Source organism: Morone saxatilis, unplaced genomic scaffold (genome assembly GCF_004916995.1).
Source record: "Morone saxatilis isolate NCDOM2014 unplaced genomic scaffold, NCSU_SB_2.0 Contig18, whole genome shotgun sequence".
Classification (NCBI taxonomy): Eukaryota; Metazoa; Chordata; class Actinopteri; family Moronidae; genus Morone; species Morone saxatilis.
In genome coordinates, this window is record NW_023339740.1 from 19,533,783 (window position 1) to 19,561,189 (window position 27,407).

Sequence of the window (27,407 nt, forward strand, 5' to 3'; positions counted from 1 at the left end):
CATCTGAGCAAACATTTTTCAGTTGCACCTAAACCTCCAGGTGGCTTCCTCGGATTTTATTGACTGCTATTACTGGTGAAATACTGTTATAATCTCAGCTAGCTAATAATATTTACTTTTTCATTGCTTTCTTTATGCTAAAAATATGAGCTTACGGAAAAAATAAAGCAAGATAACGTCACTATTGCTTAAAAAATATGCATCTAGATTGGAGATCAACTCGCCAACCTCTTCCTTGATTAAATTAAACAAACACCTTCCGACTATCTCAGACTGTCTCTCTTTTTCTTTTTCTCTCTCAGAGGCTCTTTGCTCTCCACACGTTTTGATCTGATGATAATGGGTGCTCAGAATTTCATTAGAAACAACACAGTCGATGCTAATTGAATCTTCATCTTCACTCTGGCTCGATACCCTATTATGCTCTTGATCAATTACATTGAGATGAAGGTCCAGGGAGGTCCATGTATCTTACACAAGTTGCTGTGGACAGTTGGGACACAGAGATTGATGTAGTCACAGCGACCCAGATTTTCTGGAGTTTCCCCTCTTTGTTACATATATTCTTTACATTGGCTTGGTGAAGAATCACCAGACTAGTTGCTGTGGACGGATCATTGTATGTACTCCTTTGTGTGTTACCTTACATGTGTTTGCATGTTTTTATTTATGTGTTTGTCCAGGTATGCTTCCCAGAATATCAATAAAAACATCAACAAACTATGAAATAAAGTACACAATAGAAAGAGGATGTATAAAGTTTCACTTGAGATATTGGGATATGGTAAGAATCTGTGGAATATACTAACCTAGACAGTGGAGTGTAACGAGAGCAGCACTTTGGAGATACAAGTGAAAAAAATGAACATCAGATTTCAGGTACCTCAGAAGAATGTACAATATTCTTCTACAAACCCTGACATGTAAAGATTTACACTCTATTGGGCATCTTTCTGAAGGACATTGACAGCACTCAATAGGTGACACATTCATTAATATAGTGATACATGTAAAACATTTTGATATTAATTTCTATTATGGGAAAATGTCTTATCGCTGTGCAACACCATTTAGAAATAAAATATTACAATCTGGAAATAATCTGTTGACAAAGGTTTTCATGCTTGCCCAAAATTTTCTTTAATTCATCCATCCAGAAAATGTGGGGAAAAGAGAGGGATGGGGAACAACAGCTAGACTGGGAGATTGTAGTTCATGATCAGCACCATAACCCTGTGGCCACACATTATTTCTATTGTGGGGCAAGAGGATCATCAGACAGACAGATACTGACAAGCAAAGTCACGCTCATATTTATTGAACTCGACCTGTCTTGCTTTATGATGTTCAGGGAGGCAAACAGCATCAGTGGAAAACAGAGAAAGCAAACAGGAAGAACTTGAGATTCAAGCTGTGAACGTTCTTGCTGTGCAGCTGAAGTGCCTAAATCAGTTAAAATTGACAAATATAACCTCCCTCCTCCAGATTTACCTCCTCGGGGCAATTGGAGAGCAGTTGTATATGTCCGAGAACAATTTATGCCATCTAGCCTAAATCTAAACATACTGTATATCACCCATGACAAACAATTGCTTGTATTGCGAGCAAGACAAAGGGTTGCTGCATGAAATAATAATAAGTTTAGAGGTGTTGTCTTCATTCATAACTTGCACATGGGAATAACTACAGTACACTACATTTTCAAAATGTAAAGAGGTGTTTAAGATATTTATTATAGCATAATAATAATAATAATAATAATAATAATAATTACAATAATAATAATAAATATATATATAATAATATAATAATTATAATGTATCAATGAAAGCTGCTTTCAGTCACTGTAGTCTGTAATCGGTTCTGTCACCATGTGAACATGAAACTGGAACGAGTTCATACACAAGTTAAATAAGTAATTGACACGCTGCTCGCTTGCCTACAATTCCCATCAACCCTTGCGGCAGGATAAACGTAACAAGCCTTTGCTAACAACTTCAAGCAGTCCTTTCGGAGCCTGTCAGCGGTGTGTCGCCTGGCTGTGCTGCTTCTTCCTCTGGCCTGACAACTGGAAACATGCTGTCCTTTGCTCTGAGACAACTCACACGGGTATGTGTGTCGTAAAATACTGTTTTTTGTGTGTCACTGTTTCGTTGCTGGTGTATTTGAGTTGGAATAGTGAGCTGGTGTCTCTGTACTGGTTGAACTGGTAGCTAGCCTGACGCTAGTGTGGTTATAACGTGGTGGGGGGGTTTAAATCGCCCGACCTCCGCTGAAGCAAGGTGTGCACTTGGCAGCAAAATGGGAGAATATTTCCAGCAGTTAAGCGCCGGCTGTCTTTTCTGTCCTGTTAGCGTTGCACTTTTGCAGTGTTGTTAGTGAGCTAGCCGTCAATGCGTGTCACAAAGGTGCAGCTGTGTCCACGTAATGATGCAACAGCGCCTGCTCAGTTTCATCATGTGGGAACAACACGGAGAATCATGTGTCTGCATATCAGGAGCAATAACTGTTTGACCACATCTCTTACATTATTTAGTTAGGGTGATTTTATGTAATGGCGCTGCTGCACTTTGAAAAAAACCAAACTTATTTAGTCAGTTATCGTCATTATCGGTGCACACACTGTTTGAAGTTAAAGGGGGGGTTTGTCTGTGAACTGTTAGCTGCTGATAATACAGGAGGATGGTACAGACAACGATATATTAACCAGAAATGAGGGGTCCTGCCCCCAATCACGTTCAAAGTGCAAAATGAGACTGAAGGAGCACCAAGCAAATATTAACCTATACGAGAGATGATAATGAGATAATTATGTAACAGATAAGGCTTTATTTTTAGTCAAACTTGGGAAAGCAATACTCATTGTTTCAGCAGTGTCAGCAGGTTCTTCATTGTTAAAATATTTATTACTCTGGGGTAGCTATAAGGATAACGTGAGGTTAATTTCCTGATATAGAGATTATCCTAATATATGGTGAATGTAAGCTCAAAGGTCAGTTACCAGTTTATTATGTACACTTAGATAAAACTCTTAATATTTAGTTATTTAATAGAAGTGGGATGGGCTAAATACTTGAAACACCTTTCAGTATAACACAATACAATTCAATAGTGCCACAAGCTGCAGCCCAAATGACTAAATAAAGTTGAATCAACAACCTTCAAGTATTTGTTGCAGGGTTGTTGTTTTAGACTATAATAGTTTTATAGTTAATAGATTGAGTGTTAATCCTAATATTTAGTCCACTGTGTTTACATATTGGTATGCAGGAGAAAAAAGATACCACAAACACATATACTATATTCATTATATTTATAATTAAGATCAATGCTACAGTGGTAATTCGCGCGAAGGTTAAACAAATAACATGCTTCCACAGTAAGGGGAATGTACACGTGAATGCTATTATTCCAAGTGTGACGAATCACTTGTTAAAAGCAAACTTCTCCCTCTGTTAGTGGAGAAATAACACTTTCGCAGCCTCTGCCTTTGAGTACCACCACCATGGTGGTTCTGGATGGGAAAAATAGAGTTGGTCCTATGGCTCTCATTTTGTCTTCTTTTCTGCCCGTTAAACATGCTTATAGTTAAGTGAAATTGGACGTGTTTCTTTTTTGAGAATTGTACCACGCTGTTAGATTCGGATGAGGAGACACTGGAGCGTGACAGGGTGTTGTGATGCGAAATCATTTGCCTTTTGAGGCACTTATTATGCCTTCCTGTCGTCTATGATTGAACCTTGAATTCCAACTTCGTGATGGGGGGAGTGCGGGGGGGGCCTGATTGAGAGCTAATTTTGAACTTTATGAAGTGACCCATTTCGGAGGTGGTTTGAATTTCATGTAGTTTTTTAGAAACGGGCTATGCAAAGTTTGTGCCGAAACCTCATGGCATGTATTCAGACCTAGTTTTATAAATCACTGTCAGTATGTTTGAAGGTTCTTATTAAACTGACCGACTCACATGCTTGCATGCTTTTCCTATTGGTGCTTATTGGTTAAGTGTGCATCTTCATTGAATTTCTAAAAGGGCTCACGAGACTTCTTGGTTAAGGCATGCGATGTCCTCACAGGAACTGTGTGTGTCCGTGTGTGTAAGAGAGAGGGGAAGATTTCCGTCCTTGCTGTTGACCCACATTTGAGGATTGGTATAAAAATGGTTAATGATGAGGGGAAACTGAACCTTTGTGACTTGGGTCTTATAACAGTATGTTGCCGTGGATATTAATAACTGTGGGAAACAGATTGCTTTGGTCATTATGGGGGTGTTTGCTCTTAAATAGGCCAGTTGCTGCAGGTAAAGGATCCCAAAGTCTCCAGTTAAGTCAGTTTGAGAATTAAGAATAATCTTTAATCCAATTATTAAAAACCTTTTTTGTCCCGGTGCAAGAGTTCAAAAAAAGCAAGCAGCTGTCACTTCTAACTACCTTATATTTTCTTTCAATAATTAGTGCATTTCTTTAACAGTTTTTAATCTAATTTTCTTTATTTTTAGCCTGCAATTTATGAGAAAATAACCTTAGTTGTAGTGCATATGATGTTTGAATTGCATGGCATTTTATTGGTCCTGTTCAATTTGAATCTTTGAATTCAATATGTGAATAATATCACATCTCACCAAACAAAGACCTGATGTGTTCAACTTTAATGTATAATTATAATAAAAAAGCACCCAGACAATCCCAACTGGGAACCTTTTTTTTTTTAAAGAATCTTTGAAAATGACACACATTTAAATGATGTGAAGTGTGAAGATTTTACTTTTGTCAGTTCAGGCTCTGCTCTGTGAAATTAGAAAAAAGGAATGAGCTAAGATTCAGTTCAGCAGCGTGAGAACATTGGAAAACGTGCTGGGTGCTGCTATTTACACGGACTGCTGCATCCCTGTACATCCATCAGAAAAGTTTTTTTAAACCACTGGTGGTTATAAGTACTGCCAGCCAGAGGTCGTATGGAGAACTGAAATCTAGCTCAAATATCTTTTAGGGCTTGCTGTCCTGAATACATTGTTAAGTTGCCAGTAACGAATGCGTCCTTTCATTTTCAGTGTAAACATGCAGAAAAAGTCATGATTGAAAGATAAAAAAGTAAGAATAGTGATGTAACCAGGAAAGTGACATCAATTTACACTAAAAGAAGGACATATTAATCTTATTTATCTTATTTTATTTGAGTTATCTTACTAATTATTAATGTTGGACAAAATGTTTGTATGGTTTTAAATGCTCACTCAGAGACAATTTAACTACAATGTATATTTGGTTATGTAGTATTCACATTTCTAACAAAATGTAAATTAAAACTTAATACTAGATACTTTATACTTACTATACTTTTCTGTGCTGCGTACTGAAAGATTTGTTGTGTTACAAGGCTTTGTTTCTTGTTGGTGAGAAGACCTGCTGCCCTTTGGAGTTTGGTGCATAACTCCTACTCAACATGCTTTTTGTTTTTTGAAGTTCTGAGGAAAATCTTTGCAGCAATCACATTTTTCTCGACAGAGGTTGACTCGGTTGGAAAAGAAGCAAACGCATTTTTGTTTTCATCTTTGCGTTGCATCAACCAACTGAGTGGTATTGGTGCGTTCAATATAAGCCCTAATATGTTTTTTTTAACCTACTTTTCAAGTTAGCTCAAAAATAGTTTTGGGTGTCACCCTGAACACAGTCTGACTTCATCACCTCCCACACCGGAATCACTAAAACTCCAATGTAATGCTTTTATACACACCGTTTTCTGACATAGATTAACATAACACTGTCCCAGCCGAGGTTTTCTTTAGTTTTTTTTATTCAGTTTTATTTATTTACCAGGAGCAGAACCTAAACACATTCTTACAGCCGTTTCATATATATTATTTGTATATATTTTTTCTTCAACCTTGATGAAGCTGGCTGGTACTGACTTCAAAATGTAAAGTGTTTCTTGCGTCAAGGAAAGACTTGACACACATCCGACATTTATTTGAGCCTTTTTGCTTTTGCTTGTTTACATCTTTATAAACAAAAAACTAAACAAAAGTCCTCTGCATCCAAATTGAACGTATGCATGAGTGTGGAGCACTTAAAAAGGTAACTGCCTTTAACATATTATATTAATTTAAAGGAAATACCATACACATGCTGCATGATGCATATGATGCATCATATGTGAGGATCTGCTGCTTTTCCCTGTTTATTTCACTGTAAATTGAATATTTCAAAACGTAGAGCTATGGGAAATTATACCAGGCAATTTCACTTCTGATTAACTGAGAAAATGATTGGCAAATTAAATAATAATAATGAAATAATCAGGATTTGCAGCCCTAATTTAGTCAAGTTCTCTACACCTACCAGACAGTCCTTTCTAGTTTCTTTATATTTATTGTGAATAATAAACGGACAAACTGATTTTCCCATTCTCCCAAATGTAGCCCTATTAAAATAATACTTTTAGCTGTATTTAGTTGGCTTCAACCCAGTTCAGTAGTTCTATTTTTGGACAAACAGTGCACTTGACAGAGACACTGAGAGAGTTGTGGGCAAAGATGCAAGAAAGGCCATGAGCCCAGCTTGACTCTGTGTCAACGTTAGAGTCAACAGCATGCATCTTGACTCCCCGAGGCACCAGGAAGCCCAGCATAGAGCCTTTTTCACCATCATCATCTTCACCACAAGAAGTTTTGTGGAAAGATTTCAGCGTAACTGTATCGTTCCAGTGCCTACACCTCCTGAAGATTGGCTTTGTCGCCGGCATCGCTTAAGTCTCAGATTGTCACCCTGACAACCCTTTGACCCGAATAGAGTGGAGTCGCCGTGGACTCTGCCTACCTCCCTTCACGCCTCTTCACCCCATCCAGATTTCTCAGTCTAGTGTTATCCAGACTGAATCACAGGGCAATTTGTAACGGACAGCCCTGTTATTAGTCAGTGACGGGGAAAGAGGCAACTGCGTGTCAGACTGACGGATGCAGCTGCCCTGTTGACACTTCTCTTCTCTCTAACCTTACATATCTTTTCATTTTATTTTTTTTTTCTTCACTGTTTCTCCTCTCTTGTCCCTTCTGTTTTTCTTCTTACCGGGCTGATTGTTGTTTGGTAGAGACACTGATGGACAGCAGTCATCTGTAAAATTGACTCGCCTCAGGAAGTGCTTCAGGAAACGGGCAGAAATAATACAGAACTTGGATTAATGAAATGATTTTCTTTCTTCCCTTTTTCTTCTTCTCTGCCATTGGTCTCTGGGCACAGATGTTTGACAGGAAAGGTAAACTGTCAACAATTACCTCATCATTGTCAAGCAGATGCCGCACATCTGTGACTCTGCCGTTATTCCGTGCTCGGCGGCCAGGTTGATGTGGCCTATCCCGCCTCTTTTCTCACAGCGGAGTTTTCATCAAGTTCACCTTCAAGCGACAGCGTCATCTGTCGCCTAAAAATAGTCCCACTGTGACATATTTGGTGCTTGTATCTTGGCTCTCACTTTTCTTGGATCAGCTTATCTTGTGTTTATTAATTAATCTCCCGTAATGATCAGGGCTGGCAAATGAGGCGGGGAAGTGGAGAGAGGCAGACCACAAGGACTGACCTGTGTATTGTTTGTTTAAGCCCAGTGGAAGCTGTGTTAGTGATATCCGTGACAAGACAAACTAATAAAAACGCCACATGAGTGTTACTTCTTAGCAGCGCATGGTGACATGACGGGGACGGGGCGAGGGTAGGAAAAGGGAAGCAGGAATGGAAGCGGAGGCGTGGAGGAGGAGGGAACGGTACCCTTGTCTGTTTTGCAGTTGTCAGTAGCGCTATAACCATGGCAGCGTTGGCTTGTGGTGGGTTTTTCTGCCACCGCTTTCCCCGGCCTTGGTGTGTCCCAGCAGAGACGCAGACAGCGAAGGACAGTTCCCGTCAAGATTTAATGACCCGTGTGATTTCTCTGCGAGAAACGCGTCCTCAGAGGCAGGCCGACCTGTCTCCCCAGGCCCTCATCTCTTCCAGAACCCGGAGGGGGGGCCCCTCTCCCCTTTTCCACCATCACCACTGCCACCGGTGACAGAAGGCCAGAGTAGAGACTGTTCGAAATCGGCCATTAATGTGCCAGACGCCTCCCCTGGTGTGTCCCCTCTGCCACCCCAGGGAGCAGATGAAGAGGCGGAGTAGAGAGGATGGGCCGAACAGCGATGGCGTAGATAAGCTATCTGCACGCTGTTCCTAAGGATAAAACATTCTTATTAACTGTTTTTTAAGGATTGTTGCATTTTATTTAACAAAATGTTAAGTGTTGTTGTCTTAAAACGTGTTAAAAACTACAGAGTTGGTTTCTCTGCTAGATTTACAGTGCAATAAAGTCAGTACAAAAGATTAAGTGCCCAAACTTTTTTTTTTTTACACCGCATGGAATAAGCATAAATTGCTTCTTTTTTTTTTTCATATGGGTGTCCTCAACCAGTCCTGAACATTGTGTTAATTGCTTTTTAATGGCGCTATTAAAGGGAGGTTGTCCCTCACACCCCAGCACACCTGTACAGATGATAACTATAGGTTGGCAGTGGTGGGATTGATCTCAACACAGAGTCATCATCATATTGTTGATTAAATGACGGAAGAGAGCCAATTTGTTCTGAGCGCAATCAACCTGTCATGGATTTTTTGTTTTTGTTCTTCCACACAGTGCTCTCCTTGTTGATTGGGGTTTATAGAGAGAACTTGAGCACTGAAGTGTGCACATACAACTTCAATACATAACAATTGTTTAGTGCATACAAAGGTTTTATATTATCTATATATAGGATCTACTCTGCGAAATACTAATTCAGAACTTAAGTGTTAAAATAGTCACAGGAGTGCATAAGAACAGTGTTTAACTTGGGGAGGAGAAAGTGAAAATTGTATGGACTCTGCATGCTCACATGATCAGACATTGCAGCAACAGCAGCAGGAGAGCTCGCCAGCCCCAGTCCAGATTAGATAAGCGGGAAGTGCTGAATCTGTTCTCTTCATGCCTCCTTCGGTACACTGAGGCTGTAAAAGTCAGTCCCTCAGTTTGCAGAAGTGCTGATAGAGGCATAATTGAACAACCATGCTGATTATTGATATCATGCAAATGCCATTTTCTAATTATACTTGGCTACATATTAAAGTGTATGAGGAAGAAAGGAGGGGACTTGGAATATCTCCTTATTTATATAAGACACATTTCAGTATTACCTCAGATATGTAAAGTCAAATAATGTTCTGTGTAACAACTCTGACAGCTTATGGCAGCCCTCACGAGACCTGTTTTAGTGCAACGACCCAGTGTTAGAAAATGTTCATGATAACTGTTATATCTATAAAACTACCATACTCTCAATGTCCTTTCTCTATATTCCCCCTCTGTCATCATATCCCCAAACCCTGCAACTTCTCTTCTGCCTGCAGCCACTGTGCCATCGAGCCCCACTTCGTCTCAGCGTGCGTGGCCAGCAGTCCCACGCCGCCACCCGCACAGTGGATGAAGATCGTCCATGGACGGGCCAGGAAAGCCTGGCTCAGGATGACCCCGAGATGTGGAATCTGCTGCAAAAGGAGAAGGACAGGCAGAGTCGTGGCTTGGAGCTCATTGCATCTGAGGTAAAACATCTTTCACAGACACTGTATGAATGATGTTTTATTATATAATGTGTCTTTGACAGATTGAGTTTGTTTACAGTGGCGAGAGATGAAAAGAATGAGCTGCCTAGGACATGACATAAAAAGTTTTCAACCCTGATTATAAACCCACGTAGGTAGGATGCCAGGATATATTTGTGTGCAGCTTAGTGGATGTATAAATGAACTGGCTTCCTCAAAACAGTTTACAGTTTACAGTGGATGGTTATAAATTATAACCAAGCTGATATGTCCGGGCACATAATACATTTTCTTGAACCTCTTGATTGGTCGGTTAAGGACATAATTTGGCCAAAATACTGGCATGAATTTGACATGCTTGCGGATTTGTGTTGCAAAGTAAAATATTTACTCAATGCCTGTAAGAGCTGGCAGCACCTCCCCTGTATGTTGGCAGCGCAGGTAGCTGAGAATGCCTCATCACCTCTGATTAATGTTATGGCAAAATGGATGAATGAATAGACTTGCTAGCCTCACGGAAATCTATTCTGGTTCTATCTTTTTCCGTATGACTGCTGGCAACATTGACAGAAAAGCTCGTTCAGTTGTTCATTAGGGCTCATACTGTAGTATGCACTGTACAGCACAAGTATAACGAAGTATGTGGGCATTTAAAATTCTGCATTGCTGCAAATATAAATTCATTTTTTCGCTCGTATTTATTCCTAAATCGTCTTGCTGTTGTACATTTTAATATTTTATAGCAGTAAATTTGCTGGTTTTTAATGTTTTCAGTGGACTGCTATAGGGCAATAACACAGTGACCTTCTGGATCAAACACACAAATGATGGAGACGAATATCATGAACTCTAACAAGTGTTGTATTTTTAAAAAAGAACAAATTCATATCAAGTCATTCAAACTTGGTGTCTGTGAAAGTGAAAACATTCCCAGGATACAGTAGTTTCTGTAAGCAAGAATAATTCAGTTGTTACACAAACATTTGGGTATCTCTCCTTCTGTTTTCATTCTAAGGCTGGGCGGTGTGAAATAGAAAACTTTACTATTCGAAAGAGCAGACAGGGTTTTATCTTGTATTGTTCTTTCTCTCTCCTCCTGTTTTCTTCTTCACCACAGTAGTTGTTCAGTGGAGTATAGCGGCCCCCCTCTCTACACAAAGCCTGACCGCTCTAGTGTGAGATAAAGCTGATATCTTCATCCTGCCTCCTCCCCACCTCACTCTGCAAGGCACATCACAGTACAGCTCAGGGAGGCATTCCTTGAATGAATAGACATACATTTTTCCACACGTGTCCACACACACACACACACACACTTACACACACTTAAAGATGCTGAGAAGCAAATGCATTTCCTTTTTTTTTTAATATATGCACAGTTGTCGGCATGACAGACGGACGCAGCAGAAAGCTGTTACTGGAGCTGTTATCTCCCTTGATCTCCTCTTGGCTTCTAGGTGAAGCATTAGCATAACCACACACACACACACACACACACACACACACAGACACACAGTACAGTCTAGTCTCCATTTTCTTTTCTCGTGTGTGTGTGTGTGTGTGTGTGTGTGTGTGTCTCCAGAAGGAGTATCCATAGTCAGTTACACAGTCAGGGTCGCAAACATTTGGAAAGTATGTATAGGTAGTCAAGCAAAGTTTATTTCTATAATTGAGTGTTTCAGTGGGCTTTATAAGGCCTCAAACAAATAGCAGCCAGTCCCAATTTGCATCTATTAATGATCTAATATGTTTGTTTTCTAATATTTCAATGTATTTTTTTCCTTATACAGCTGTCAAAAGTAGGATTACTTCAAGAATTGATAAAGCAACTTAATTATATATAACTCTGTATTTATATGTCTTTTTCTTTTATGCTTTATGATTTAATCCTTAAAATGTTTGAAAACAGTCACAGATACTTTGAGACACTGACCTCTACAACTTGCTTGTTTTTCTGTCCTAAAGTCTAAAAGCCAAAGACATTAGTGTTTACCATTGCATAAGACACATAGACATTTGAAATGTTGGGAATTTTTGCTTTAAAAAAACTGACAAAATAGTTTTATTAAAGTATAAATCAAAATGTTATCAGCTTGATGGATTAATTAACTAATTGTTGCAGCTCTAGTAGAAATACAAAAAAAATGTCAGTAGCCAGACTATAATTAGTAATTAATGTAGTAAATCCTATATAAAATGTGTGAATGAGCCCATTATGGATATTTTATATTACACAGAAATATTTAACATATGTTTTTCATCTTCTAACACACATAATTATACCCCATTTGCAGCAAACTATGCTCACTAAAATTTGATTTTCTTAGAAAATGCCTTGCAAAATGATTTTAAAAAAAGGCCACACCAATGTATCTCAGTATGGGCAGAAAAGTTTATTACATTATCTTGTATCCTCCAGCACCGTGGCGATAAGCATTATGAAGTGCAGAGTGTTAGTCTATGGAAGTCCAGAGGTTCAATACTGTAATGATTGTCTTTAGCCGGAGGGGGGGGGATTTCTCACTATCGCTTAACAGACTTTAATTTGTGGTCCTTGTCCTTTCTGTCCACTCGTGCCATTGATCTGTGTGTGTGTGTCTGTGTGTGTGCATGGGGGGTTGCGCACCAGAAAAGGTGTTTTTCCTTTGTTGTTTTAGTTCCCTCTCCTCGTGTGTGCTGAGGTTTAGGCCGAATGTGTGTGTGTGTTGTTACTACAGAATTTCTGCAGTCGAGCAGCTCTGGAAGCTCTGGGTTCCTGTCTGAACAACAAATACTCTGAAGGCTACCCAGGGAGAAGGTGAGTGTGTTTTTTCAGTCACATCCAGCTTATTAACACTGTTGATATTCGCTGCTTTAGGATATTTGTACTTGATTTATACTGTGTTCTCTAGCTTGCCCTATAATAGTACACGCCAGCCACACAGCAAATAATCCACAGCCTCTGCCTTGCCAAAGGAGACTCCTGAGGGGATACATTGGAAGAATTTAGTGTCCAGACTGATAGTTGCATGTTTTCTATTTTCAGTTTTCCTATTTTCTGTTATTTCCCTCAGATAATTCATTTATCAGCACCAAACAGAGAGCTGACATGTTTTGAAATGTTTCTCATTTGATGCCTTTGATTCCTGGAATACAAGTCTACCATAAATCTCCCTCCCACTGAATATGTTTTTAATTTAGATTTTTTTTTTCCTCCCCACATCCTACTCATCTGCTGTTTTACACTTTAATGTAATGAAACAGATGATCTCATTGAATGAGTGGTTTGTACAGTAACCATCTGTTGCTCCTTCATCTTTAATTCCACTGAAAAGGTTTATTGAGCATTGCCACTTGAGATGTCCCAGATCTGCTGTGGTAGTTTCGGGTTAACATTGATTGCTAGAATACTTAAAGCAACTATAACCAATACATTTGCCATGTATTAAATGACAATGGGAAAAGGGTCGGTTGTAGTGATGAACCTACAGAGGATTATTATATATACAGCTATTGTTTAGCTCTCCAGCTGTTAACGTTACTGTTTCGTCCCACTCTGACTGCTTGTATCACAGCAGTTAGCTGTTTCCAGCAAAAAAGTTCTGAAAACCCTGTTCAGCACCGAATGGCATATAGTCAAAGTTAGCAACTACCTGGTGAACATAGTGAAGCGTTTAGCAGCTAAAGAGACAAAATATTCCCACAGGAGTTGGAATAGACCAAAAACCGAGCTAATAGAGAGTGGATATTTGACTTATATTCGCTAGGTGGCAGGACTCCAAATGAATGATAATGTTGCTCCGCAACTGATGGATGTGTAGTTTGCCAGATCACTTTAAAAGTTGAAAGCTTAATCCAGAAAGTTATTTGCAGGAGTGATGTATCTGTTACTCAATGGCCTAAGGATGTCTTTTCTCCAACCCGCCCTCAGATACTATGGTGGAGCAGAAGTGGTCGACCAAATTGAGCTGCTGTGTCAGAAACGAGCCCTGGAGGCCTTTGACCTGGACCCAGCTCTGTGGGGTGTCAACGTCCAGCCATACTCCGGCTCCCCCGCCAACTTTGCTGTCTACACCGCTGTACTGAACCCCCATGACCGCATCATGGGCCTGGACCTACCCGACGGAGGACAGTCAGTAGTCATTGCCACTTTTTATTAATTCTTAATGTCCACCCTGTCACTTTCTCTTACCCTCACACTTTTCTAAGCTGTCCCAGCTTCTTTGTTGGTCAGCATTAGTGTGTCATTTGCAGGACATGAATCAATAAGCACTTTTCTTTTCCTGCACATTTTACACTAAAAAATGTTTTTTCTGTCATCAATAAAGTTGTTTTTAAGGTAATGTAACTGAGTGTTTGTGAGTGCCTGCTTTTCCATCTGTCTACATGATCCTGTTTGTCTCCGCAGTCTGACCCATGGCTACATGTCTGATGTGAAGAGGATCTCAGCGACCTCAATCTATTTTGAGTCTATGCCTTACAAGCTAAATGTAAGTAGAGACCCATACTACTGATATCAACTAACAAGTTGTGGACTGTCTTTAACAGTGATAAACCCTCTGCTTTTTTGGTAATGGTTAGCAAAATTATCAGCAGCAAAATCCATGAAAATGGGACAACAGAGATAAAAATGTGTTTATGGTGTTGAAAAAGCTGTTAGGCAGATGCAGGTTAAATAATACATATATAATAATGTATATTATATATGCATTATATATAGTACTATTGGTCATCCTTGCTACTTTGTCAGTTGTTGGTTGAAGTAAGAAAACTCTCTGGTGTTTATAGACAAACCACACTAAGACTTTGTGTGACTATCCAAAGGGGAAAAGTCAGCCTCAGGTACCAAATGTGAAGACTTGGAGTAACAACGTTGATCTGTTTTGTTTAACTAGTTCTGTTGGAGTCACTGACTAAAATAACAAGACAAAGGGAATAGAAATTACAAATCATTTAACACAAATATCTAAATTTAAATGTAGTAGAAAGGCTGTGATCCTTTTTTAGGAAGTCCTACTTACTTTTGGGCCCCCGCAGGGACGACAGAAGGCATTGTGGGTGGGGATTCAGTGTCTAACTCAAGAAACATCAGCCCAGCAGACGCTTGCCGGCAGGTGCTCGGTGACAGGGGGGCTTAAATGCAGATTTTTTGGTTGATGTATGGCCTGTTCACTCACAATGCAACTATAAAGTCCTATTACTTTAATATAACATTTTTTTTTGAGTTGGCATGTAGATATGACCAGTGCATTATATTATAGCATATATAGTATTTTATTCTTGCGGTCATAGTTGTATAGTAGTGGTTGTATCAGCTGATGGATGGCCACGAGAGTCTGCATGTCCAGACCTGCTGATGTATGGGCAGGCAGGACCCCTCTGCGAGAGAGATAATGGGAAATCGACAGGCAGGCCAGCACCACTGGCTCTGTCTTCACAATGAGCAGCTTGATGGAGTGAGGGGGCATCCATAGATGTGCTCTGGAGATGGGAGATTATCAGGTTGTCTAAATAAAGCTCTCCCTCCTCCTATTCTCTCTTCTTTTTCTTGTCTGTGTCTACTTTATTCTCCATCCTTCCTGTCTCTGGCTGTGTTTTCTGCTCCATCCTGCTTTCCTTCTCTCACCTGTATTTACTCTCTTCGCTGATGCTTGGAGGAGCAGTAGAGGGGTTAAACCTGGAGAGACACACTGGTCATCATTTGACTGGCCCCGTCTGACTCCATTTCATGCTACTCTGAAGTACAACGCCTGAACAATGCATTGTCTAACATATTTCTCAAATTGCTTATCTCAGTGAATAGAGCAGGAAAAGTCTCCAAACCAACCTCTGATCTGTTCAGCCTCATCACACCAGTTATGTAGATCCCTGAAAGGTTGAATTAGGATAAGTAGGAGTGCATTACCGCAATCTTCTTCCTTGATATGATAGGTTGAAATGTCTCCCTTAGATGAATTCCTTCCCCTTTTTAGGTAGCCAAAGTACTTCAAATGCAGCTGCATCAAATGATCTTCAAATGGGAAAAAAATCTCTCTTCCGTGTTGATATGTTTGCTTTTGATCCTCAAAATATCTAACAACTTTTCTTTATCCTCTCATGTTCCTTTTTCCCCCTCTGACCCTTACTCTCCCTCTAATATCTTCATATTCATCCTTCACTTATTTTCTACCTCTCTCCCTCTTTTTTCTTTCCTCAATCTGTCTCCCTCTCCGTCTCTCTGCAGACTGCAACAGGACTTATAGACTACGACCAGATGGAGATGACGGCCAAGCTGTTCCGGCCCAAGCTTATCATCGCTGGCACCAGCGCCTATGCCCGCCTCATTGACTATGCCCGCATCAAGAAGGTGCACATGAGAACTCTCTCTGTATTCAAAACTCACCCAGCTTTCACCCCATCTTTCTCTGTTTGTGTGTTTCACTCTTTCTGTCCCGCTACCTGTTTTTTTTCCACTTCTCATCCTGCATTAGGAAGGTCAGACCCAGCAATGCCCTCTTATTTAAAACTCAGTCAGCCTTTTCCACTGAACTGTCACACACACCTGCTTCCCTTACTGATAGGTCAGACCTAGCCGGGATCACATCCAACCATATCTTCACTAATTTCTGTCCCACTGCAGAGATTAAATACTGAGCAGACACACACAGTGTCAGCATTTTCAAACACAAACCAAATTTCTAGGGTCTTTCACACTTTCACTCAACAACACAGAGGCTTTTTTTCCTCTCTTGCCTACTCATCCGAACTGTACGTGGATACTTGCACTGACTCACACGTACACAGCAGCAACTTTTAACTGCACACTTCACTGCTCTCTTTGACAGTGCACAAGAGGCCCCTTTATCTGTTTTGTTATACCCACCCGCTGATTCACTTCATTCACTCCATGACTGCTTCCCTTTGTTGCAGAGCTCCACTTTAGCTAGTACCATCAGATGGAGTGTCCCACCATTACAGAGCTGTGTTTTTATTAAGCACCATAACTACTTTGCCACTAGGACTGAAGTGGGGCCATATTTTCCCCCTGGCATGTCTCTGTTGAACTGTTTACTGTCTGGGCCAGGCTCCTCTCCAGATTTTCAGTTTTGTGTTACAGTGTAGATTGGATTTTGCTTGTTTTTTTATTTTTTATTTTTAAATCTAAAATTTGTTTCACTATCGGCATTCATCAGCTACCGCACATCACCCTCTTGTGTTCTTTACCCCCTCCAGTAACCCTGCCATCTATCCTGCCTTTTAATCTAATAAACATGTGCTGATCCAGTTTAGATACGAGAGGAAGGGAGATTGTCATGATAATGCATATTAATTGGAGCACTAAAAAGATTGCTTACTGCTCTGATCATTCGCCAGCAAGTCATTTGCATGTTAGCGAGCTATTTATTTTTTGTGCCTTTTTCAATAAATGTTGGCAAGAGACGGTGAGGATTTATTGAATTACACTGCAATATCATGGGCCTCTGAAGACTGCAAACAGTGTAATAACACCAGCTCCGATTTGAAATATCTGCCCTCTAAGATAGGTGTTGCTAACAGATGTAGAGTTGGTCATCAAATTTTAACTGTGAGGGGAAAAATGTAAATGTCTTAGCACCGAGAGATTGTATCTCACATTTTTTATCTCACATTTCAACATATACACAGCACAGTTGGGTCACGGACGACACAGATTAAGGCAAGTTTAAGCATGTAGTCCAGTTTAAAAGTAACTATGATATATTCTTAAAACACAGTATATTAGGAATATATTATGCAAATACAGTTCATACATATTTGGACAGAAAAGGTTTTCTTGGCCAAATACTGAAATGTTCTTGGCTAGCTAAGTCAATCACCTGACTTCACTCTGATGTTGTTTTACTTTCTTAAGATCAGACTGAAGGCAGGCACCCTCCCTGAAACAAGCAAGAAGGAAGACAGGCTGTTACTGACTGCAGTGGTTTTGTAACCAAACATTAAAAAAGACTTTAAATTAAGCACCGAGCAGTCAGCACATCAACCTCATATTCGCTGTTTCATTTTAAATCCAATCTTCTGGAGCCAGCCTAACAAAAAAAATGCGTTCCTGCCCCAAGATTTGAGTGACTGCACTTAAGTTCACAGGCATCAAACAGTAATGTAATTTGAGTCTATCGAAAAATTGAAAAAATAAATAAATCCTGTTATGTATAATTTTGAATCCTAAATTTGTGTTTTAATTTTGTACCCTCTTTCCCCCCGCTTTTTACCCTCAGCTGTGTACCGACATCAAGGCCTACTTGTTAGCTGACATGGCCCATATCAGTGGCTTGGTGGCAGGCAAAGCCGTCCCCTCTCCCTTTGAATATGCTGACCTGGTCAGCTCCACCACACACAAATCCCTCAGAGGAGCCAGGTAAGAACAAGGGAAATCTCATTCCTGCTCTGGAGCTGGCTAAGTGGCTCAGTGGCAGTTAATTATTGTTTTTCTCTGCCACATACCTTTTTAAAGCATCATGGGAATGGGAGTTATTTTTTATTAATAGCAGGTATAGTATTTTGTGATGTTGTGTGTTCCTTCCTAACTAGACAGCTGTTGAGCCACAGGTGGGGGACAAATCAAATTACCAAAGATGAAACCTTGTTTAGTTTTAGAGAAAAATAAATAAAATGGTAAAAATGCTTTGTCACTCAATCGCTCTGTTCTGTCCAGGGCTGGCCTCATCTTCTACCGTAAGGGTGTTCGCTCAGTGGACAAGAAGGGGAAAGAGATCATGTACGACCTTGAGGACAAGGTCAACTTCTCTGTCTTCCCCTCCCTGCAGGGCGGACCTCATAACCATGCCATTGCTGGTGTGGCTGTGGCACTCAAACAGGTCAGCACAACTCACAAACTTCAATGAAGTGACTTTATTTGTATTGATGTAACGCTTTATTACCCTGTTCTGCTATTTCCTAATAAGTAGTTGTTAACTGGTGAATCCAATTTTACAGTGAAACCAAATCTTACCGCTGAGATGCTTTGGTGCAACTTGACTCAGGAACCTGCCTACGCTGCTGTGGGCATCTGCTCCTCTTTCTGAAGTGTGAACGGTCTGGAGCTTAACGCTGTGCTAGACAGCTACTGAAATGTAATCTGTTAAAGACAATGGAAAGACAGCATCTCTGACTAGCAGCACAGAAGGGAAAATTCTCTAGACCAAAAGTTCTCAACTCATACAGCTGACGAAAGAATGTTTTTTTTTTTGTTTGTTTTTTTGTTTTTTTCCAGGTTATTTGATCAGTTATCAGAGGGAATTATTCAACATTTTATCACAAGATGCAAATAAAATAGACTTTCTAGGTAAAACAACACAATATGTTTATGTTAGGAAGAAGAATATTTACTTTACTGATCATCAATGGGAGATTTTTTTTACACACATAGGCCTGAAATACAATCACACACATAGGGCTCATGGACATGCCGATGTGGAGAGATGGGGGAGTAATGGGCTGCCACCTAGTGGCGCTCTGAGAGCATGTACCTGCGAAATTCCACCAAGCACGGCTTTATAACGGCTTTCGCTCTGTGATCCGCGCGTCTTAAAATACCCACAGAGCGTTTTAAAAGATGGAGAGTCAAATATTCTTAAATATTAGTACAATTGTTGTATTGAGCAAAAATCTATCAAATCTAGTGTAAAATTCAATCTGAAGTCTGCACGCAGTATTTTATTTTGAAAATTTACCGGATTTTCTGTCGTTTCTGTGTTTGTCTTCCTGTGCGATTTACTCTGGGCTGCTTGATACGACTGGGTTGCAGCTTCTGTCAAAAATAGATCAATCGTGGTCTGACTGAACCAGCCAACCTCCAGTTCCCAAGCCAAGTCCTTACGGACTGAGCGACTGCTGGAAATTATTTTCTTGATATCTCATGAATCGTTTCTTGACCCTAACCCTAACCCTAACTAATTTGTGTGTGTCTAGGCACAGTCTCCCATGTTCAAGGAGTACATCACCCAGGTACTAAAGAACGCCAAGGCCATGGCTACAGCTCTCCTCGGCAAAGGCTACACCCTGGTATCAGGTAATCTGACTTGTATTGAAGCATTTGTTTTTTAATTCCCATCAAGAGACACTGGCTCAGCAAACACCAGAAGGAAACACACAACACAGTCAATCAAGAGAAATGCCCTGTCACAAAATGCAAATTATGTGGCAGAAAAAAAAAACGGGAAATCATTTAAATTCATGATGTGCAAATAGGCTAATGTCAGTGTAGCTGTCCTGTCAGTCAAGAAAATAAAACCAGATGAAAGTGGTCACTTTGTGGTTGTGAGCGAATGCTTGAATCTTGTACTGCATTTAATTTGCTGGCCTCAGCTCTTTCTTGATGTATAGCCTTCAATTGAAACGCTAAAAAACACAGGCTTGTCCTGTGCTTACACTGCATTGTGTGCATACTCATATTTTCAATGCCTTTGTAAATGTTTTGGGTAAATAAAAAAAAAAACTAGAAAAAGGTTATACTGTTACAGTTGATTAAAAAAATGAATGTGTACTTCCTCCATTAAGTTGATGACATTAATGGCTGAGTATGTACATTTTTAGAGTATAATAATATAAACTCAATTGCCAGTTTATGAGATACACAGTCTGCAATAACTCATGAAAGTAATAATGTTCAGTTTGTGTTAAAACTATTTCACAGCTGTTTTTCATTTGTGCGGTCACTTTTGAGAATGTAGTTTGTGGTGCTGTTGAACTGCAATGAGGTGTTTCTGTTATTTAGCCTACCCTCACTCATATAAACAGGCAGTACAAAATAATAGAAACACATAAATGTTGTATGAGACTGCAATTTAGCTAAATGTACCTAATAAACTGGCATCTGGAGTGTATATTTGGTGCTTATACCAAGCATATATGAGACAAATACAACATAACATAGTTTAAACAGTAAAAATATCCCGTTTCCTGCTTAAGTAACCTAAAGAAATTTGCGCTTAATCATGATGGCAATACATTTTACTATCAGGATGAGTGATTATATTGTTTGCTAATATAGTTTTAATGGCATTATCCATTTGTCACCTTTATTCATTGCATTCATCTTTTACTCATGTTGTTCCAATGAGGTAAAACTGAAATAGATACAGTGTTCAGTTTAACATAAAGTAGATATGCAGATAATCATTTATAAGCATGAGAAATGTGAAGCACTGGAGGCCCCGACAACACACTACCCAACAGTAATTCTGCATCATAATTAACTGCGTTCAGTTTCATATCCTATATAAAGCACAAATCTGGTATCATTACCTAATCCAGATGAAACTAAAGTTGAGGTGGTCTGATCACAGCCTTAAAAGTGAAGTTTGTGTCTACAAAGCCTTGGACTTTCCTCCTCTTCAAAAGTTTTTACTAAGATGATGAATATTTCAGGCGGGACCGACAACCACCTGGTCCTGGTGGACCTGCGGCCTAAGGGCATTGACGGGGCTCGGGCCGAGAGGGTGCTGGAGCTTGTGTCAATCACTGCCAATAAGAACACCTGCCCCGGGGACAAGAGCGCCCTGACTCCTGGTGGCCTCAGGCTAGGTAAGGAACACCTTCACATGACACTACATTTAACTTGACAAAGACAGATCTTGTCATACTTATTAGGGGTATGATGACATGTTGAACCTTGTTGTGTTGACAATGTTAAAAAACTAGTTTAAACTAGAAAATAGTGCTGATTTGTATTTTAAAGAAGTCTTAAATCTCAAAACACCTGTAAGTGACTGTAGTTACTGATAATCAGTCTTATGTTGGTCAGCTATTCAACATTTTGTTTAACTACAAGGTGATGTTATTTTTTGGTACATTTACTTGGCACTGAAAAACCTCTCCACTTAATCTGTTCTACTTACTTTTTCAAAATGTAGTTCTGCATATGGAAATTAGTCAACCACCAATTAAGCCACAAGCACTAAGAAGTCATGATTAATTAAGCATGTTTGCGTTTTTAATCATCTTCCAGGAAGTTCAAGAACTCTACACCCCCCACTGCCACTTTTTTAGCATTGTCTTAAGGCGAGGTACTTTACCTACTGTACGTGTACTGCACTTATTACCTTCTCAGTTGTTCATTATATTTCAGATTTGGACTGCACCTTAGTGACCCATCATTATCATTGTAGGTTTGACACATCTGGAGTCTATGTAGATTCATTACTAAAATATCTAGAAGCTCCGGGGTTCTGTTTTATTTTTTTCCCCAAAGACCATATTTTATGTTCTTGTCGGCCCCAGGTGCCCCAGCCCTGACCTCCAGACAGTTCAAAGAAGCTGACTTTGTGCAAGTTGTCGAGTTCATGGACGAGGGCTTCAAGATTGCCTTGGATGTCAAGAAAAAGACAGGTAATTCTACTGCGAGAAGGGAGACGCATTACAATGTAGCAGTTTGGAGTTTGGAACTATGTACTTATTAGAAAGGCAAGAAAAGTTCAATATGCTGTATGTTTTATTAAAGTGTTGGATACTGAAATATGAGAGGAAACAAGAAGCCCAGTGCTGATAAAACAAAGGAGGCTACAAAATGGAAAGCTGAGCGTTCTCCCTCTCTCTTCTCTGTTGTCTCCAGCAAAGCTCCAGGACTTCAAGAACTTCCTTCTTCAGGACCCAGAGACTGTGGCTCGGATTGCTGAACTGCGCCACCGCGTTGAAGCTTTTGCCAGGCCCTTCCCCATGCCAGGCTTCCACGACCATTAGGCAAGCCAATATAGAGTCAGGGGGCCGTAACAGCCAGGTGGCAGAAAGCTGGCTGGGCTGCAGTGTTTCGAGGAGAGGGGAAAAACGTTGTGGTAGTGAAAGGCAGTTTGTGCCTGTGAATTGGGATGACTTCTTCAGTTCCCTTTATTTTCCCATCTGATTTGGGAAACCACCTTTTTTATACTTCTTTGCAGTCATCCATCAATCTATTCTTGTAAAAACAAGACCTCCGCATTGAGGTAGAGAAACAATAAACTTGACAGATTTTGTAGAGTCAAAGAACCTATTTTCTAACATATGTGTAAAGATCTTTCTCAGTTTTTCACACCATTTCTTTAATGTGGCTGTGTCAGGAAAAAATAACATGTTCATAATTCAAACAACCTGTCTAACTATGACCAACAACCTTTGGTGTCACGGACTCTGACTTGATTAGTGTATAATTAGTTATTATAATTAGAAACACAGAAGAGTCTTAATGCTGAAAAGAGTCTTAACTAATGTCACTAGTGCTGATTATTATAGTCACTATGGAGATGTGTGCACGATAGCTTGCTATTGTTATTTTCCATTTATTAAACCAGGTACACAAGGAGGCTTTGTGACGTGAAGGTGTTTAAGTGTTTTACCATAAGATGTTGTGTTGGGTGAAATTTTGTTAAAAATCCAAAATGAACCCAAAATGTTTCAGAATGTCATTTTTGAAAATTACATTATACAGGAGGTGGACTAAATAATTTTGATAGTATAGTCCAATAAAGCAACACTACAAACTGTAGTTACAGATGTGTTTGTGTGTGTAAAAACACATTTCATCAAACATTGTAAGATTTAAAAAGTTGTATTTAATGGGGATTTGTTTAAGATTATATTACAATAAAAATATCCACCTCACGTAAAAATCTATTTTTGAAAGTTAGCTTCTTTTTACGCTGTTGTGATTGCATTGTCTTTTTCCTTCTAGCATATCACTGATGCCAGATTTCGAATTGCGTTATTTTTTGTTATGACAGATAACCAAATGGAATAACAGAAATGTCATCCTGGATTATTTCATACTTTCCTTTTAAGTGCGTTTACAAAGAGTATATACTTTTCTATATATTATTTAAAAAGAGTTGACTATGTAACTGCCATCTTGTCACATATATCTTAAGGTTTCCAATACCAGCTGATTTGTTGTACTCGAAGAAAGGCAATCTGTCAAGCAGTCTGCCTGATTTAAGTGTCATTTATTTCACCAGTGATGGAAACTGTGAAGCAGCGTGATTTGATCAAACATTTTGAGAGTATTGTGTTGTCTATCTGGTTCACAGATTGGAACTGTTGTCATTATCACTGCATCAGTGAGGAAGCAAGATTTTCTGTTTGTGAAATGGTCTTACAGCACAATCGAGAAAAGGGTGTCAGAAATGGTGTAGTTACTTTCTTACTTTGCACAAAACACAGTTTCTAAAGTGAACCAAATCATACATCCACGAGTTATTGCCAGCCAATAGACTAGACTTTGCCAAAATATACCAACAAGTATTTTACTACAATGTTTATGAATCTACTTTTTTTTCTGTTATCATCTCTGATATGTTGCCAGCATTGTACATCAACACAAGTTTGAACTAACTTTCTTTTACAGAACCTTTTTATTAAATAACATTTAAGTAGTATTAGCTGACTCGTAATAAAATACAATAATGCAAACACAGTTTGTGTTGTGTCGTTGATCTTAATATCACTTGTCACACTTTGTCACAATCACACAAGTTTAATGAATTAATTTATAAACGATGAGTACGCACAAAAAACGTGCAAGAAGAATGAGCGTTGAGAATTTGTCTACCTCACACATTCTTCAAACCGGGTGTATAAGGTGTTTTCAAGAGATATTTCTGCGGGTGAAATGATGAGGTGGACATGAAATATAAGTTGAGAGATGTAATCTTAGTAAAACATTGTTTGTTGAGGGTGTTTGGAAATTTCCCTGGGGGGTTATTGTTCTGCAGGCTTCACATTGTTCTGTAAAAAGTAACTCAGAAGTGCATTTATAAACCTAATTTATGAGTGATACATTTGATCATTCTTTTTATTTTACATTTACCATCATCTGCCTGTTAATGATCTTTTAAAATGAAGCACTTAGTCTGTTTGGATATGAGCTCTATAAATTTATCATTGATCATCCTTTTTATGTTTGGTAATAAAAATTATTGAAATATCACTGTGGTCACGGTTTACAGATACATATGATGTGATGAATAAATTAAATTCAGTTTTTTTTTGTATAGCACCAATTCATAACAAAAGTTATCTCAGAACCCTTTTCAAATAGAGCAGGTCTAGACCGTACTCCTTATAAAATTATTTACAGAGACCCAGCAGTACCACCATGAGCAAGCACTTGGCCTTGGCAGAAACCTCGGACAGACCCCGGCTCTAGGTGGGTGTCCGTCTGCCTCGACCAGTTGGGGTTAGAGAGAGAGAAATATTGTGGTACGGGCCCCATAAATAGCCACATTTTAATATTAATGTTAGCAGACTCTTACAGTCCAAGTGTTAACCGACTGTTGAAATATAAGTCACACTGAGTCTATGATGATGACATCACATTTCCATTTCCTATTTATAAACTGTAGGGGGGCTTCTGAAGGGGGCCATGCCATAAAAGGTTGGAGAACCCCCACCCTCTACCATAAGCCAACAAGCCCCAACCCAAACCGTGGAGGTCAGCATCATCTAAACAGGGAACACACATCTACTCAATAATTTAATACTATTCCTTCTAGATAACTATGATTAATAAGTAATAAAAAACAAAACAATAGTAAGTAGGCCTGTCAGATGCTTCAGAGCTCTTGTTCCCTCACACACAACCTGCACTGGCTGCAACGCAAATCAAACGCACCCTCTCTAACAGGGCGGGCTATATAAACTGTTTTCCCTGGGTCTCTTTAACTGTTAACTACCTGCTGTGTCACGGAAAAACGCTTAGTGCTCCCACTGCTGCTGCCTTTAATATAATAATATATAATATATGTGGAGTTTGTTTAATAAAGAAGCTGAGCTGCCAGCAGTCTGATAATACAGCTTAAAGCAGATAGCGGCTTTTTGTGGAGGAAATATTTGTGTTTGTGTTGCTTCCTGCTGCCTGTTGCAGTTCAGCTGCGCTGTAACGTTACGGTGTCACTGTCGGACAATTTAGGACTGTTGCGACTTTTTCCAAAGGACTTACAATCTGCTCAGATGCTGCGGATCACTGCTTCACCAAGTAAGTGTTTAAGTGTGCTTACATGAGATGATTGGCTCTGTCTTCTCTAATGCTTGGTTATCTCTGCTGTATCTATGTTGGACCCATATTTGAGTGATGCCGGTTCTGTCTACCTACAGTACTCTGTGTGCAATAGTTATTTAGTTGTTTTTGAGGATAAAAAGTGTTAATGGGGCGAATTTTGCCAAAACTAAGTGTCAAAAAATGTTAATAATTTTAGAGATCCAAATATGACTTTTGCTTGCACACATTCACATATTATTTCCTTGTAATAATAGTTAAGGCAGTAAGGTCAAGTAGTGTACTTAAATAGTATAAAGTTGAGGTACCTGAGCTTTTCCGTTTTAATGCAACTTAATTATAATTTTAGTCCACTCTGAGAGGTAAATATTGTACTTTTTACTCCACTACATTTGCTTTTCAGATGACATTTGTTCATACCCTTCCTGTCCAGTGAAAACCCACATATTTCCAATGTTCCAATTTTTGTGGAATTTGTGTTCCCTTGTTGGCTGAGGAAATTCTCCACTTTTTAAAGCTAAATAAACTATTATAAATGCATTGCCACAAAGCTGAAGGGTTATTTATGTGAGAAAGCTGACTTTTCAGAGATATGTTGTTCTCAATAGACAGCGACAGTGATGGTGTTATTTACGTTTATGTTATGGAGAATCTGAATATTTATTCTGTCACTGGCTTCACAAAGAAGTATTTCAGTTGAAACTGTTGTGTTTATGTGACAGCTTGCTCCACTGTGTCATACTTAAATACTTGAATGTAATGCTTAAATGTCTGTGGTTTATGCTGCTGCAGCCACATTAACTGTCAACCTTATATCAATGTATAGGTGTTGTCTGCTGCTCAGTGTAACATTATTTTATAAGGGGTTTGACTGCTTACATGAATACGTACATGAATACTTATCTGCTGCGTGGATTGCTGTGGTTGGACTTGACTGTCTCTGAGACTAAAAGTTGTGTTTGTACATGAACTGAACACTACTAGAGAACTATACCGAGAATCACAATCTTCTTGTCAACCAGTAGCTTTTAGCAGTGCAGCTCCCCTCACTGGTGACTGAGTGCACTGTTGTGAGCTTAGCCGTAATGCAGTTACATTTACTCCCTCATTAAAAGCTTATTAAAAGACTACAAAGGCCACAGACAATCATAATCTGATAACTCTGTTGTCCATAGCCGTTAATCTTATGTAAAGTGCTTGTGTAGGCTAGTTTTGTCCGGACTAAATGTAGCAGCTTGGGCTAGCAACAGACTGAATGGCCTGCTGATATATTATTGGCACATCTGCTCATTTGCAAACTCTCCTGTAACACTGCTGCCTGTTTATGATCATCACTTCACATTTTCTGCTGTGCTGAGTTTAATAGGCGCTTGCATGGGTGAAGACATCAGAGCCTAGATGCCAAAAATGTATCTACTCTGAACACAAACTCACAGTGCATGTTGATGTTTATAATGGTTTAAAATAATATTCAGTCATTTAAGTCTTCTAATCAAATGTGGCATGAAGCAGTGGTAGCCAGACAGCACCCTGCTACACAACTTTGAACAACAACCCACATTAGTTTTCCTGCTACAGTCTCCTTCTTAAATAACGCACAGAAATTAACACGTGTCTTGTCCTGCACTTGAGCTTGTCTAATGTCAGTTTGCAGGCTAAAATGCTAATTAAACAGCATTTAACGATACTGGTGTGGTGCTCAGTACCACTAAGAACACGCTGATCTGTATGAGACAATGATATGTAGGCTGCAGCGCAAGTTTGCTTACTTGGTCTCTCTCTTGCCAGCTGCTGTCAATGAAAAACAGACAATTATTATTTGATATATTATCAGTTATTTCTGATTCTGATTTTTAAAA

General features: G+C 39.4%; 1 protein-coding gene across 1 annotated transcript; it reads left to right on the top strand.

Moving 5' to 3' along the window:
- The first annotated feature begins 1,968 nt into the window (after nucleotides 1–1,968).
- shmt2 (serine hydroxymethyltransferase 2 (mitochondrial)) lies at nucleotides 1,969–23,963 on the top strand. The gene is made up of 12 exons (XM_035661830.1): nucleotides 1,969–2,109; nucleotides 9,399–9,590; nucleotides 12,308–12,387; nucleotides 13,501–13,701; nucleotides 13,978–14,059; nucleotides 15,793–15,915; nucleotides 17,804–17,943; nucleotides 18,241–18,403; nucleotides 19,497–19,596; nucleotides 20,955–21,110; nucleotides 21,807–21,914; nucleotides 22,138–23,963. The coding sequence occupies exons 1-12, from the start codon at nucleotides 2,077–2,079 to the stop codon at nucleotides 22,263–22,265; spliced, it is 1,506 nt and encodes a 501-aa protein (XP_035517723.1). The 5' UTR covers nucleotides 1,969–2,076; the 3' UTR covers nucleotides 22,266–23,963.
- Nucleotides 23,964–27,407: the final 3,444 nt, after the last annotated feature.